This window comes from Ovis canadensis, chromosome 9 (genome assembly GCF_042477335.2).
Source record: "Ovis canadensis isolate MfBH-ARS-UI-01 breed Bighorn chromosome 9, ARS-UI_OviCan_v2, whole genome shotgun sequence".
In the NCBI taxonomy this organism is placed as follows: domain Eukaryota; kingdom Metazoa; phylum Chordata; class Mammalia; order Artiodactyla; family Bovidae; genus Ovis; species Ovis canadensis.
This window is the reverse complement of record NC_091253.1, coordinates 67,812,098-67,827,841: the sequence shown is the minus strand read 5'-3', so window position 1 is coordinate 67,827,841 and position 15,744 is coordinate 67,812,098. Positions and strand designations below refer to the sequence as shown.

The 15,744-nt window shown below is 35.9% G+C and overlaps 1 protein-coding gene across 1 annotated transcript; it reads left to right on the top strand.

The window, feature by feature from the left end:
* Positions 1-2,672: 2,672 nt before the first annotated feature.
* LOC138446089 (myelin P2 protein) lies at positions 2,673-7,572 on the top strand. The gene is made up of 4 exons (XM_069600813.1): positions 2,673-2,834; positions 5,015-5,187; positions 5,398-5,499; positions 6,518-7,572. Exons 1-4 carry the CDS (start codon positions 2,762-2,764, stop codon positions 6,566-6,568), a joined length of 399 nt encoding a protein of 132 aa, XP_069456914.1. The 5' UTR covers positions 2,673-2,761; the 3' UTR covers positions 6,569-7,572.
* The last annotated feature ends 8,172 nt before the right edge of the window (positions 7,573-15,744 follow it).

Here is a 15,744-nt window from a genome sequence, read left to right as displayed (position 1 = left end):
GGATGTGAGTCTGAGTGAACTCCGGGAGTCGGTGATAGACAGGGAGGCCTGGCATGCTGCGATTCATGGGGTCACAAAGATTTGGACATGACTGAGCGACTGAACTGAACTGAACTGAAATGTTTACATTATGTTAGTTTCAGATGAGCAGCATAATGATTCAGTCACTTTACAGATTATACTCCAAAACATTATGAAGAGATAATGGCTATACTTCTCTATGCTAAATAATATATCCTTGCTGCTTATCTGTTTTATACAAAGTACTTTATGTCTCTTACTCTGCACCCCTAACATGCACCTCTGCTTTTCCCCCCTCCACTTGTAACTGCTGATTTGTTTTCTCTGTGAGTCTGTTTCTATTTTTCTATATATGTTCATTTGTATTATCTTTTTATATTCTACTTAGAGATTTAAGCAAAATACCTAAATTTTTGAAGACACAAATCCTAGCATTATTCATTTTAATTAAGTGTTTTAGAAAATAACACATTCTGCTAATCAAAAACCCTTTCTTTCATAACTGTTTCTTCTATCCCAGTACAATATACTTCCTCCAGTTACATTCTCCTGGCCTAGGATTGGGTTAGCCAGCTAACAGAGGAATTGTTCTAGTTACTATTTCATTCCCACCTTGAATCATCCAGGCACAAGTAATTTAAGATGATTTTTGGATCCACTGTGTATGATTTTGCATTTTTTCAACCCAACTTGGACTCTAAACACATAACTGCAATGGTTATGGTACAACTATGATATTGGTAACCTGAGACCTAGAGGTCAGTGATTCTCCTGTTGTGGGTAAATAGATTCGGTTATTTTAATTATTAGGAAGAGTGCCAAACTGTGTACTAAACATGTAACCTGGTAATATCCATTGTCTCAAGGCCAGGATTAATGTCAGCATGAAAAACCTGTTAGGAAAGGGTATGGTATCTACTTGGTATTCCCAAGAGCCACACTTATGCTCAAAGTGTTTTCATATTTGCTCCGCTTGGTCTAAGACTGGGAGTCTGATGTATCATACAACATGGATACTTCATCTTTTGACTTTCACCTCTTTTGTTTTATAAATGATTTATTTATTTTCATCTGCGATGGATCTTCATTGCTGTGCCAGCTTTCTTGAGTTGCCGCAAGCAGGGGCTGCTCTTCATTGTGGTGCACCGTCTTCTCATGGGTGGCTTTTCTTGTTTTAGAGCACAGTCTCTAGGCATGCGGGTTTCACTAGTTGCAGCACATGGGGTCAGTAGTTGTGGCTCCTGGGTTCAGTTGCTGTGTGGCACTTAGGATCTTCCCACCCCAGGATTGAACCCATGTCCCCTGCTTTGGCAAGTGGATTCCCAACCACTGGACCACCCGAGAAGTCACACTTCTCTTGCTTTTCGAGCAGAGAGTGAATGTCTCTATCCAGTCATGGTGATATCAGCGTGTTGCCTGATCTTTGGCCAGGACCTCCAGCATATATATTATAGCAGAAGGTGAAGGTGAAGTCACTCAGTTGTGTCCGACTCTGCGACCTACATGGACTATAACCTACTAGGCTTCTCCGTCCATGGGATTCTCCAGGCAAGAATATTGGACTGGATCGCCATTTCCTTCTCCAAGGGATCTTCCCAACCCAGGGATCGAACCCGGGTCTCCCACATTGGAGGCAGACGCTTTAACCTCTGAGCCACCAGGGAAGCCCATATTATAGCAGAAGCAGTGTAAAATATTGGTCTAACATCTATGCACTGAGAAACGATACCAGGTTCAAATCATACCTCTCCTTATTCAAGTTTGGACACAAGCTACCTAACCTCCCCAAGTTCCAGTTTTCTCATTGATAAGATGGATGTAATAATAATGCCTTACTCTTGGAGTTGTCGAAAGGATCATATAAAATAATCCATAAGAAGCACTTATCATGGTGACTATTGAGCTCTCAATATATATTATTTTTATAAAATATCCTTTCTAAAACTATAGACTTATTTTAAAGGACTCAAACTTGTTTTATTAACCAAGAACCTGCTTAATTTGGACCTGAAATGTTTTTTTAAGATTAAAATCTTTGCTATGGTCAAAGAGCATGTTTTAGTGCTACTTTTTTTATTCACCCATGAAAGCAATTTCTGTGCTCTGCTGCAATAAACTGACCGTATTGTCTGCCTACTCTGCCTGCCTTGGATATGCCAACTATTCCAAGCCTTCCTTACCTATGAATACTTCCTCACACTGTTCTCCTGCATTTCTCTCCCACAACATATTTGAGGCAGTTATCACAATACTCATGGACATTTTTCCTCTCTTTCTTCTCTTTCAATAAGAATTCTTAATTGTGCAGACTCAGGATTGAGAGTGAGCAAGATGCCTAAGCACACACACACACGCACACACACGTATTCATTCATTCATGCCCATATAATTTAATACAGCATAGGGCTCAATTTATGGACTCTTTTTCAAAGTGTTAAGGACCGAAGCACTTCTTAAAAATGTAAGATCAACCAAAATTTTTAAAGATTCAAATAGTACTCTCATTGATTTTTATAAACATTTTTGGAGACTGAAGGAGACATTATGTGAGGTTTCCTTTTGTCCCAGTGGATAATTGAAGAGCCATTCATTGCCCAGTCCTGACACTGCTTTTCCCCATTGGGTCTCTGTAAGAGTCACATGCTTCAGACATCTTTGAAAAGAATCTTCTGAGGCTTCAGCATCTTATTTGAGTCTCCTGAATCTCACCTACCACTGGGTTGAATTCTCATCCATCACAATGAGCAACAAATTCCTAGGCACCTGGAAACTTGTCTCCAGTGAGAACTTTGATGAGTACATGAAAGCTCTGGGTAAGAAATGTTCTTTGTTGTTCTAATTAAGAAGATCCTTTTTGAGAAAAATGCACTGACTATTTCCTTCTAACTCCTTTCCCAGGAGTCTGGGAGCTTCACAGGTTGAAGTACAACCCTCTTCTGGGATTAATCTTCCATCGTGTCAATCAGATAATTTTCACTATGTTTGTGGCAATTTTAATAGACTTTAACTCAAATAAGAGCTGCTTAAATGCATTAGAATGCCTACTGATTTCAAAGGCAGTTTCATATCAATAGGATTTTGGTTCAAACCCAGAGGAAAGAAATCTTAGAAACTTAGTCAACCCATTCTTCAGCTCTTCTGAAAGTTAGTTTTATAACAACTAAAGTGTTCATGAAGTAAAGAGTTAAATATACTAAAGTTAATGGAAAACCTCCATTTAAAAGTGCTATTTAGCTAAGCCAGAATTTTCTTTCTCTACCTCTAGATTGTCTGATATTACATAAGTATGTGGATAAATGTTTGTGAAAAGTGAATGCTTCATAAAGCAGGATATTCAGTCTAGGAAAGTTATTGAGGAAAAAGGAAGTTTGTTGTGACAGTGAATTCCAGTTCGATTACACTAATATCATGCTTTCCTTCAGTTGGAGCAGTGGATAGAGACAGAAAGTCTAGTCATGACCACCATCAGCTTTATTTGCAGCTATTTCTAGGAAATGTTCCATAGATATGAGCACAAGTGGTGTGAACAGTCTTTGGAAATTTCCAGAGCTTTATAAATAAGGAGAGAAAGAAGCCAATGACCTCAGGTATCTATGGTCATCAAAGTACCAGTAATTTTACCTATTCAGAAAGCTTTTAAGAAGGCTTCTATTTTTAGATAAAATAAGCAAAATCATGTTGCATTGCCTGGAAAACTATGGGGACTTATGGGAATAGATTCATACTCTAAGTTTGGTTAGATCTATGGATTTCACTGTACAGCTGAGACAGAAGCAAAATATAAGAACATCTCAATAAAAGACTCCCTAACTGAATCATTGTCAAATTTTAAAGTGCAAAAAGACACCTTGAGGCTTGGTGAAATGTAGATTCTTAGGCTCTATTGCAGAAGTTTAGTTTGAAAAACATAGTCCAAAATCACATCAAATAAGAAACAATCAGAATCAGAAAAAAAGAATACAGCTCATAATCCTTTATTGGCTCTAATTCTTCACACTTCTTTATGTATGCTGCTGCTGCTAAGTCGCTTCAGTCGTGTCCGACTCTGCAACCCCATAGATGGCAGCCCATCAGGCTCCCCCGTCCCTGGGATTCTCCAGGCAAGAACACTGGAGTGGGTTGCCATTTCCTTCTCCAATGCAGAAAAGTGAAAAGTGAAAGTGAAGTCGCTCAGTCGTGTCCGACTCTTAGCGACCCCATGGACTGCAGCCTACCAGGCTCCTCCGTCCATGGGATTTTTCAGGCAAGAGTACTGGAGTGGGGTGCCATCGCCTTCTCTGTCTTTATGTATATATAGCCATAAATACATGTATATTTATATATAACTAGGTTTTTTCTTTTTGTGTCTCTCTCATTTTACATTTCTATTTTTCTATGTATTTCTATAATCGAGTAATACAGTAATGATACTTGAGTCTAATTTTGTTTTGCTATCAAATGGAAAAATATTTTTTAATTATTTTATTTATCTTTATCATTTGCAGTGGTACAAACAATTTAGGGGCTACAACAAACTTTCAGAAATGAGTTTCCATCAAAGATGTGGGAAGAATTCTTATCTATATCTGTAATATATTACAGAGGGAAAAAACCATAGAAGAGCATATATAAGTCATAGTCTCATTTTAAAAATATATCTACAATATTTATTTGTACAAACTAAAATGCCTGGAATGATCCATACAAAACTCTAATTAGTGCTTCTCAATGGAGCATGGGATTGGATAAGGTAAAAGTAGATGACTTGCACTATTTAGGCTAAATACTTCTGTGTTTAAAATCTTCAGACATTACTATTGTAATAACAAAATTTTAAATATCCACGTTGGTGGGCATGTGTTTCCATCAGGTGATGAAACATGGGAGGAGATCCTTAGTAGTAAGTGATATTACCTGCCAAGCACAGCTGAGTATAAAATGTAACCACCCATATAATCCCTTTAGGTAGATGCTCTCTGAGTCAACAAAATTCTAACACTATCTTGATTTTCAGGTGTGGGATTAGCCACCAGAAAACTGGGAAACTTGGCCAAACCCAGAGTGATCATCAGCAAGAAAGGGGATATTATAACCATAAGAACTGAAAGTCCCTTTAAAAACACAGAGATCTCCTTCAAGCTAGGCCAGGAATTTGAAGAAACCACAGCTGACAATAGAAAAACAAAGGTAAACTTTATTGTTTCTCTTCAAAGTTAGTTCCATCAACTGCTTTGAGACAGATTATTCCCACTAGTGTTCAAAAGGGTAGCCCACTTCATTCTGTTGAAAAATGAATGTGCCTCATGAAACATCTGTTATGAAAATGATTCAGTACTGAATGAACTGCTTCTTTAATCAAAGTCTTAGAAATTCAATTATATGAATGTGTCTCTGCAGAGCACTGTAACCTTGGCAAGAGGCTCACTGAATCAAGTACAGAAATGGGATGGCAAAGAGACAACAATAAAGAGAAAGTTGGTGGATGGAAAAATGGTGGTGGTGAGTAATTTCACTCTAACTATGGAAATAATGCATTTAAATAGAGAAAATGGTTATGTTATTTTCAAAACAGTCTTTCTTCTTTGGACTACAAATGGAAAAAATGGTTAAGAATAAAGGCAGAGTTAATGTTTGATATTCAAACCATAGAGTCATCTACAGGTACTTCAGGTTCAGATTCAAGATTTAGAAATGACAAAACCTATCTGCTATTCTAGAAACAACATCTAAAAATGATTTTTTTTAATGTATGGATAAGTTAGGTTAGACTCACCAAGAGAAAAGCAAAAGCAAATCTAAGTTTTACAAGCAAAGCACATTGCAAAACGGTCAATTGCAGTATATTTGTAGATATTTAAGCATATTGTTTTCAAGAATCCATAGTAACTTGTACTAAAACATGTCATCAATATAAGTTGAGATTATTGGAGACCTTTTGTAGATGGCAGATAAAAATGATGACAAAGGTTATATGAGATGATCTCTAACAATTTTTTTTGAGGTGCTATTCTCACTAATCAACACATACATTGACTATAAATAGATTCATGTGGTGCTTTGAATGTTTTTTCCTTTAGTACAGAGGGTCTGATCCCTAGCTCCACAGCAGATTTACATAGAAAGTAAATACCAATATGGGAGCCCCAATACAGATCAACTGAAAGCAAATTTCTTAAAGGAGGAGGAGCCATTGGTATTTTTAAATATTCCCCAGATGATGCAAATGTGCAGATTGTCCTGAAAATCAGTTTTAATAGCTTTCAATCTGTGCAAATAATGCATAAAAACTTGCCACTTAGAAAATATAACTCTGTTGTAACTTAGATCAATGTTAAAACTGTTTCCCCTATTTCAACAGCCATGATTCTGAATTCCCAGATATCAACTGACATATTGATATTTGATTTCTGAGTTTAATCTTATGAGATTTCTTATAACGTCTGTTATTAATACAAATTTGCTGTACCCTAGTTAGAGGTTTAGATATTCAATTAATCTCTTTCTTTTTTTTTTTAAGGAATGTAAAATGAAGGATGTGGTCTGCACCAGAATTTATGAGAAGGTCTGAGAAAAGTTTTCTTACTGAAGTAATATTTGATCATCTGATATTGGAAATCATGTTTCCATCGGCAAGGCCTGCCTACACTTCAGTTTGTTTTTGCTCTTGTCTTAATAGATCAGATAAGCAAAGTCTTACACTGAGGATTAATCTAAATTTCAGTATTATTTAAACATTTTCAATTTGTATGCATGTTTACTATATTAAAGATTAAAGTATGTATATGGCCAGACCTAAAGAATGGATAATGTCATTTAATTATCTGTTATGTTCTAACTTATGTTGTATTTTAAATATTTTCAATGATAGTAAAAGGAAGTAATAAGATAGTAAAAGGAAGTAAGTAAATTGATCAGGATAGCAAGCTCAAATGCTAGTGATGGGGGTTAGAGGATCAGAAGTGAGGCAAACTATAAGAAGGATCTGTTTTTAAATGAGGAGTTCTAGCTTCAGCTAAAAATAGCAGCCACTACTCCAACCAATTTAAAAATTGAGCGTTAATTTACAGGCAAGATCAGGTGTGTTCAGGGTGGTGTGGTCATAGACAAGGTGGCTAATTTACAGACAGTGAAATGAACAGATATTATAGAGTTCAAACCATTGTGACGAATGTGCGCACTCATATAATTCACATCCTGATTGAGATATAGCACATTTCCCTAATCCCAAAATGTTTTCTCATGCTTCTTCCCAATGTCCTGTCCTGTCCCAGCTCCAACAGAAGCAAGTAGTGATTTAGTTTCTATCACCATAGATTAGTTTTGCCTGTAATCAAACTTGATACAAATGGAATCAAGCATTATGTGTTCTTTTCTGTTTGCTTTTTAAAAGTCAGCATAATGATTTAAAAATTCATTCATATTGTTGCATGCAGCAATAATTTGTTCCTTCTTATCATGGAGTAATATTCCATTGTATAAATATATCACAGCTTAGTCACCCGTTCGTCTCTTAAGACAATAAGCTATTTCCAGGTTTTGGCTTCTATGAATAAAGCTGCTATAAACATTCTTGTATAAGGCTGTTTGTGGAAATATGAGTTCCTTTTCTTTTGAATATTAGCTAAGCATGAAATTACTGAGTCCAACTTATTTTTGGCAGGCAAGAATAGGGTAACATTCTGCCCAAGTAATAAAATTATTTCAGATATATTACATGATTGAGCAAATGAGAAGATGTGTTGATGTTGTTAGCAGCTAGAATTTTCCTTCTGGAAGAAGGAACATGCAAATATGACAGAGGAGAGACAAGAGAGAACCAGGTACAAATGGATTGGAATAAATGTAAATTCATACATATGGGTATGTATGCACATGCATACTTTTCTTAGATTTTTCTACCTAAAGAACTCAGAAGCAAAGACAACTCTGTAGGAATTAGTATGCCCAGTGCTCAGATCTTGGTGTCTAATATATTCTCCACTAAAAGGAATGATGGTTCCTTAGAGAAATGGCTAATTAAGATGTGAGAGCAGAGTAGGTACAACATAAGTGTAAAATATCTTGTTATGCCAGAAATCAAGGAAGTTTTCCAAAAAATAGCAAAGATATGTCACCAAAATATCAGAGTCAGCTTGAGGGTACTCTTAACTGACCAAAATGGGGACAAGTTGAAAAATTATAAATTAATAAAATATTGGGAGAAAGAGAAGAATCCATGAATACACTGAAAAAGAAAGAAAAAGAGGGTGAGAGAGAAAAGAAAGTGTCTTCCTTATAGTAGAATGTCACAGTCTGACTGATAAATGTGGGAAAAAATGCTGGGATTGGAAAAACTGACATTTTTCCAACCATTTCAGTCAAAGCTGGCTCAGATAAGAATTGTCAATGGATATAAAACCTAGAGGACTTCCCTCGTGGCAAAATCTAGAGCAAAGATTTGATTAGGAGTAGGATATTTGTTTGGTCTTAAAATATCTCCATACAGATTGCTTATTAGTTACAAGGGGAAAAATTATAACCATTCAGTAGAAGACCTGGACCACCTCTTTTTTAATCAAAATAACCCTCATCAATAAGGTTAAATGAAAACCATATACCTTCAAATGTGATATCCTGAGAAGGAAGCAATGTGGCTTATGCAGTGTTCTGGCCTGGAATCCTTATCTGGATCTAACCATGAGGAAACAGCAGACAAATTCCAAATGAAGAATGTTCTGTTATAAAAGAGGAGGGGGTGTTGGTGGAATTCTTCAAAAATGTCAGTGTCCCATGAGACAAAGAAAAGCTCTGTTGAAATGTTTCAGATTACATTAAACTAAAAATACCTGACAACTAAATGCAGTAATTTATCCCAGCCTGGATTCTGTACTAGAGACAAAATAAATATTCCAAATGACAGTATTAGGTTAGTTGGTAAATTGGAATATAAGGAGTAAATTAGATACTAATAGAAGCTTACTGTGTTTATGCAAGAAAATCTCCCTGTATGTAGTGAACTATTTTGGAATAGTGAACTATAATGTATATGATTTACTCTCAAAAATTTTATAAAAAAATATTTTGGGTGTGATTATGTGTGTGATATACATTACATAGAGATACAGAGAGAAAGCAATAGGTACAGCAAATGGAGTGAAATTGAACAATAGATGAATCTCAGTAAGAGTTTTATGTATTCTCTTTCAAGTAATCTGATTCTTGATATTTCATACAACTTTGAAGTTATTTCCAAATAATTTTTTTAAAGCTACACTTGATTCTTCTCTGCCACTGGGCATTCAGTCAACACATGTCTGGGAGACATCATAACTGAGGTAATGTTTTTTTAATTTTTATATTTTGGCTCCAGCTAGATAAACCCATAAAAAAGAGACTTTAAAAACTATGGTGTTATTTTTAGAGGTCTGTGGTAATATGACTCACCATAAAATGTATTCCTCAAAAAATATAATTTCATCATTATACAAAAATCACGGGAACTTTTGCTCTCATAACAGGAAAAGTGGAATTACGCTGATAAAGAGGAAGACGAAGTAATTATTTCAGCAGGTACTACATATTGTTAGATTTGAAAAAGATCTTCAAACAACCAGAAGAGAGGAGGGGGAAAAATTAGATTCAAAAATAATTTCAGAAAATTATATTGATTCTTTAGTTATTTTTTTTTTATGTAAGCTGATTAAGAGCAGTCAGACTGCCTAGTTCAAATTCCAATTTGCTACTTTCTAGCTGTGTGTCATTGGGCAAGTTACTTCACCTCTCAGAACCACATAAAGATTTTATCTTTACCTGTAAAAATGGGGTTAATAATAGAATATACCTCAAGGAGTTGTAAATAAGAAATAAGTTAATACACAAAGTACTTAACAGTGCATGGCACAAGCATTATAGAAGGGTCTTTGTTATTATTATTTACCTAGTAATGCACACGAGGTTCATATAGATGAGAACTTCACAGGATCTCAGAGCTGTTGACGTTGATTACTATATCAAGTGACTAACTTTATTAAGAATATTATTTACACAAAAGTAAAAACAATCAAAAATCCTACTGAGGTAAATTCAAAGAAAACCCAACAAACATCGCTATATAACTGCTAACCTAAGCAACTTTAAAAAATGTCAATTGCTGATTATCTACTCTGAGCTAAACAAAGCCTAAATAAATACATTTAATCCTCAAAGGATAAATAACTTATCTGATATCAACTTTCCTGGAAGTCATTCTTTTAGCAGCAGCAGTGTGCTGGAGCTGGCTCAATTTGTTTCACAAGAGCTGATAGATTTTCAAGAATTTGGCAAGCTGGTTGTTAAACCACTGGTAGCCATGATGGGAATATTTATTTACATCATGGAAAGAGGCAAAGCACAACTAATGAGAGCTTTGTTTCTTGAGACAGCTTTAAACACTTACTAGCATATCACTACCTAGAAGTAACATAGTACTTGGATTTTACTATTAGGAGTCTTAGCTTCATGTTGACCACAATATTTCTAATTCTTGAGTAGAGATTTACCTGGTGATTTCTTAAAAAGACATTGCTGCTCAGCTTTTAGGATGATTTCTTCTAAACCAGGTGGTACCTCACTAAGTATGGCTGCACATTAGAATCATCTAGAAGTTTTTAACATCTAGAAGTTTTAAAACAAGACAACATCATAGACCCATTAAGCCATAATATATGGGTGATGGGTGAGACCCAGGCATCAGTATTTCTCTAAAAACACTCCAGGAAATTCCAGTGAGTGGCCAACTTCAGAACCACTGTGCCAAAAAGTCTTCCAAAGTTAGACATTTAATGTAGTCTCTCGCGTGGTTATCAATTAAAATGGAGTAAAATGTCATAGAAAAACTAGGAGTACTAAATGTCCCCAATGTGACACTAAATAGCAGCACATACTGAAAATACTACCATAAGATCAACTCAGATGTAATCAGGTCCGTTGTAAGCAGGAAGCCAGTGTTTACTTCTTTGTTATTTTCACCAGGAGTGACACAATTGGCTGTTATCCATGACATATGGAAAAGTGAAGGTTTAAAAATAGCTAAATGTAGATCAACAGGGAAAACAAACTAAAATAATGCTAAACCTTCACAGAATATAAATCACCTTTCAGCAGAATTTAGAAAGTAAGTTCAAATTACTCAAAAAAAAAAAAAGTAGTACAGGACTACATTTTGAAATAGCATTTCTCACATTTTACTATTTAAAAAAATAGATTAGTGGAATGCAGTGTGCTCAGATCCCAGTTATTGGATTGAAATTCTGGCACTATTATTGAAGTATAAAATCCTGCCCATAGTAACTGACCTGTGCCACTGTTCTAATAGGTCTAGTAGTGCAAGGTGAATATTCTAGCATCACCAAAGAATGAATGTCTGCAGTTAAAGGGTTTTGAAAACTGGATCTGTGACAAGTCTAAAGTTTCATATCTATGAAGAAGACCAGATAATATCACTTTATTGCTAAAATTCAATATGAACATGAATTTTTTCACAATCTAGCATTACAGTACCATTATTTTTCTATAATCACATTTTTCTCAGGTTTTTATTGCATATAAATTACATTACACAAGTAACTAATGCAAAGTAAGTTGATGATAAGAGTTCAGCTTTAAGATTTACAAAATAAATCATCAGTGGGCTTGTATTCCCCTGATGTAATTTGGTATCTGAAGAATACTTACTAAACTTAAAATGAAAGTTGCTCAGTCGTGTCCAACTCTCTGTCTGACCCATGGATTATATAATCCATGGAATTCTCCAGGCCAGAATACTGGAGTGAGTAGCCTTTCCCTTCTCCAGGGGATCTTCTCAACCCAGGGATTGAACCCAAGTCTCCCACATTGTAGGCGGATTCTTTACTACCTGAGCTACAAGGGAAGCTCTTGTAGCTTAAACTTAAACTAAACTTGAAGCTGGTACAAATTTTGATTTTTTTATTAAAACCTATCTCATATGCCTCATTTTATTTAAGTACCATCTTCCTCAACCAGATTGTACACTGTTGAAAATAAGATCACATTCTAAGCTGCTTAGATCTAAATACCTGACTGATATGGGAAGGTGCAGGTATTTACTGAATATTTCAAGTGTTAGAGAAACAATGGGAGTATACTAGCAAAAGTCCTGCAACTATAGTGGAAAAATAAGGATTTGAACCCTGACTTTGCTACTCTGAACCTGTGTGGCATTCTGTCAAAAAGTCTGATTTGCAATTTCCCAATGTGTACCATGGAGGCAATAATGGCATCCCACACATTTGATATGGGAGGACAAAATAGCGTGCATGTGAAAATGCTTTGTAAAGTGTAAAGTATTACTCATACATGAAATATTATTATGTCTCTTCTTACTTAACACATAAATATGAATTCTTATATTCATCATATAGGTTCTTTGGGGTTTTCTTTGTTTCTGTATAAGAATACTCCAAATAATGACTGTATATAAGGCCTTTTCTAATGATTAGTTGTTAAAGAAAAGTGAATAAAGTCAAATATGTTACACTCTTCATACATTTCACTAATAAAGGAAAACTAAATAGATAAGATGCTTCAGCATCTGAAATCATGGGCTAGGATCCTGGTTCTACAGCCTCACAGCTGGGTGACCTTGTGTAAATCATTTACCATTGCATGGTCCAGTTTTTCCATCTTTAAAAAGGCATCTGGGACTTTCCTGGTGGTCCAGTGGCTAAGACTCCATGCTCCCAATGCAGAGGGCCAGAGTTTGATTCCTGGTCAAGGAACTAGATTGAACATACTGCAACTAAGACTCAGTGCAGCCAAATAAATAAATAAATAAATATTAAAAAAAAGAAAAGAGCATCTTATCTGGATGATCTTTAAGACCCTAATTATTTCTAAATTTTATATCATTGTATCAATATAATTGGCTATTTAATATTCAAATAACCTTATTATGTTTGCAAATGTTTCAGCTATTTTAATAGCTGCCTATTTCCCAAACTTGTGAAAGTTCTATGGAAAGACAAATAAGCATTTTATATTTTTTCACTTTCCCATCTCACTTATTTCCCATCCAATAGATTCCTCATCATTTTTCAAGAACTTTCAACCCCATGCTGACTTCTCTATCTTGTCTCAAAGGAGGAGAATTTAATAACTCCCTCCACTGTGTTACACGGCAATATAGCAATGTATTCACATCTACAATTCCAGATTGAGAGTGCAATTGAAGAAATTTTTTGTTTAAAATATTCTTATGATTTTAAAAATTTCCAGGCCACAGTGTTTAACTCCCAAAAGAGGTTTTTGCAAATATTTGCTGAATAGATAAATGCATGGTTGAGTACAACTTCACCCCTTCTGACCACAGTCTCCTGAACACAGAAGCTCTCTCCATGCTGAGTTTGAAAATAAACAGATGGTTAGATGTTTACACAGATTAGTCAAGGTAAATCCTTTCCCAGGAATTTTACAGACAATAAAAAGCAACCAGATGCCAGACAGCACTATAATGTGCTGTCACATCTAACTTTCCCTTCTTTCCTCTTGAAATGACTGGTCTGGAGTTCTACACTATAAACAGGAAATCTGTCTGCTTCTGTTTCTCTGGGAAGTCACATGCATAACACAGAGAGAGTTAAAAACCTGACTTAACAGATTTCCTGTTACATTCCTGATTCCACAGGAAAGCCAAGGGATTTTCTTGTTCAGAAGTCACAAAAGCCAGAGAGTCTATGAATTAGTAATACGATGAAGATCTATTTCCACTTGTAACACGGAGTAGAGATGAGAACTAGCATTTCCAGCTGCATCCTCAGTACTTATCATATAGAAAATTCATGTTGATTTTAGATTTTTGAATTGTTGATGTGACTATGATAACATTTGTGAGGAAAGGACACAGGGAATAGTCAGAAAAGCACAGAAGAATAAACTCCTTTCAGTTTTCCATGTATTTGGGAACTGTACTTATAGCTCATTGAATCTAGAATTCCTGCAGTTTTCAACAGAGATCCACTCAGTCTTCCTGCTGATTTGTATTTGTTTTGCTGAGTCATCTGGGAGCTGTGTGAGGGCACTTTTAGCTGGCACATTCTACAGCCAGCAAATGCCTAAACTGAAGCATCTTTGCTTCCTTTGGGTCAAAACTCTCCGGTCATCAATAGGTCATCAGTGAGAAATGGAGTGAAGGTATTTGCAATAACTCCCAGGTAAGCACTGAAATAACTCACAAGTGAACAAAAAGAAACACACACCTATTTTTGGAGTCACAAGTGAACAAAGAGAAACACACACCTATTTTTGGAGAGTAGAAAGAAGAAAAAAAGCAATATCACTAAATATTCAATTGAGCCTATCACTATTTGCAGTATTTACTCAGAAAAAGTATGATTCATACATAAACGATAGAAATACTAAATTATTTCCCCCACTCAGTTTTCTTGATCCCAATGAATATAGTAAAATAATTATAGAAAAACTCTTTCTACACAGCAATCATTAACAACAACAATATGTTAGACACCACATTCTACAAGGAAATCACAATCTAAATTCAAGGGGCGGAGTCATTCATTCAACAAATATTACTTCTGAAGAAAGATGAATGATCAAAGGTCCAGCCTTCAGGTAACAACTCAGTGAGCAAGAGCCAGGTGAGAAGGGGAGAAGGGATACCTGTTGAGGGAGGTCAATTAAGATAAATAAATAAAATGTTCATGAGTTTTATGTTGTTTGAATGAATGCTCGCTCAGTTATGTCCAACTCTTTGCGACCCCATGGACTCTAGCCCACCAGACTCCTCCATCCATAGAATTTCCTAGGTACAGGAGTGGGTTGCCATTTCCTTCTCCAGGGGATCCTCCCGACCCAGGGATAGAACTCAGGTCTCCCACTTTGAGGGCAGACTCTTTACCATCTGAGCCACCAGGGAATCCCTATGTTGTTTGAGGATAGGTCTAAAGGTAGTTGACATGATCTTCTTATGCATGAATGTTGAGTGGTCCTCTGCTCTTCCATTTTCCTTCATTAAGAATTAAACCTGAAGGGCAAAGAAGATGCCTTAGCAGTTGTGTCATTCTATTTCTTTAGTCTGGGCATTCACAACACAAATCAACATTTCCCCTAGGGCTGCTAGGTGATGACTGCTGTGTAGCCCAGCAGGGCCCAATGTGCAGGGGGACTGCCTGCTGTGTGATCACAAACCAGGATGCCCCAGGGTTTTAACCTGCTTTTTCATCACAGTCTCATCACCAACCACAACCAAGCAGATCTGCCAAGAACAGAGCTGTATAAATACAAGGGAAATCTTCCTGTGCTAAAAGAAGACATCAAGTAGTCCCCATCTGAGGGGTAAAGTAGAAACACCTATGACTCTTGGTAGCAGGCTTTTCTGTTTTCACCAAGTTATACTGGTCAGGGAAGCCCCTTAAATATGAAAGCCAAATTCTACTTTTTCCTCTTTAAGTAGTCTACATCATTAGTAAAAGATACTAACTGAAAGAGCCTGAAGAAGCCTGAACCAACATCAATATATATTTTCAATTAAAAAAAATTAATTAAAACTTAGGCCTGCAACCTTACCTTAAGTACATTTATAGGCTAGGTCCTGGAAATGAAAACATATCCTATTTAAAGAACAAGGCAGAGTAAGTTTTTTTAGCTGGTATTTTCAGTGTTCTTAAAATATTATTTTCTTTTATGTCTGTTGCCAAGCATCAACTGGAGCAAAGGAAAAATTTCGTTCTATTCATGCCTCAGAGTTTAAAG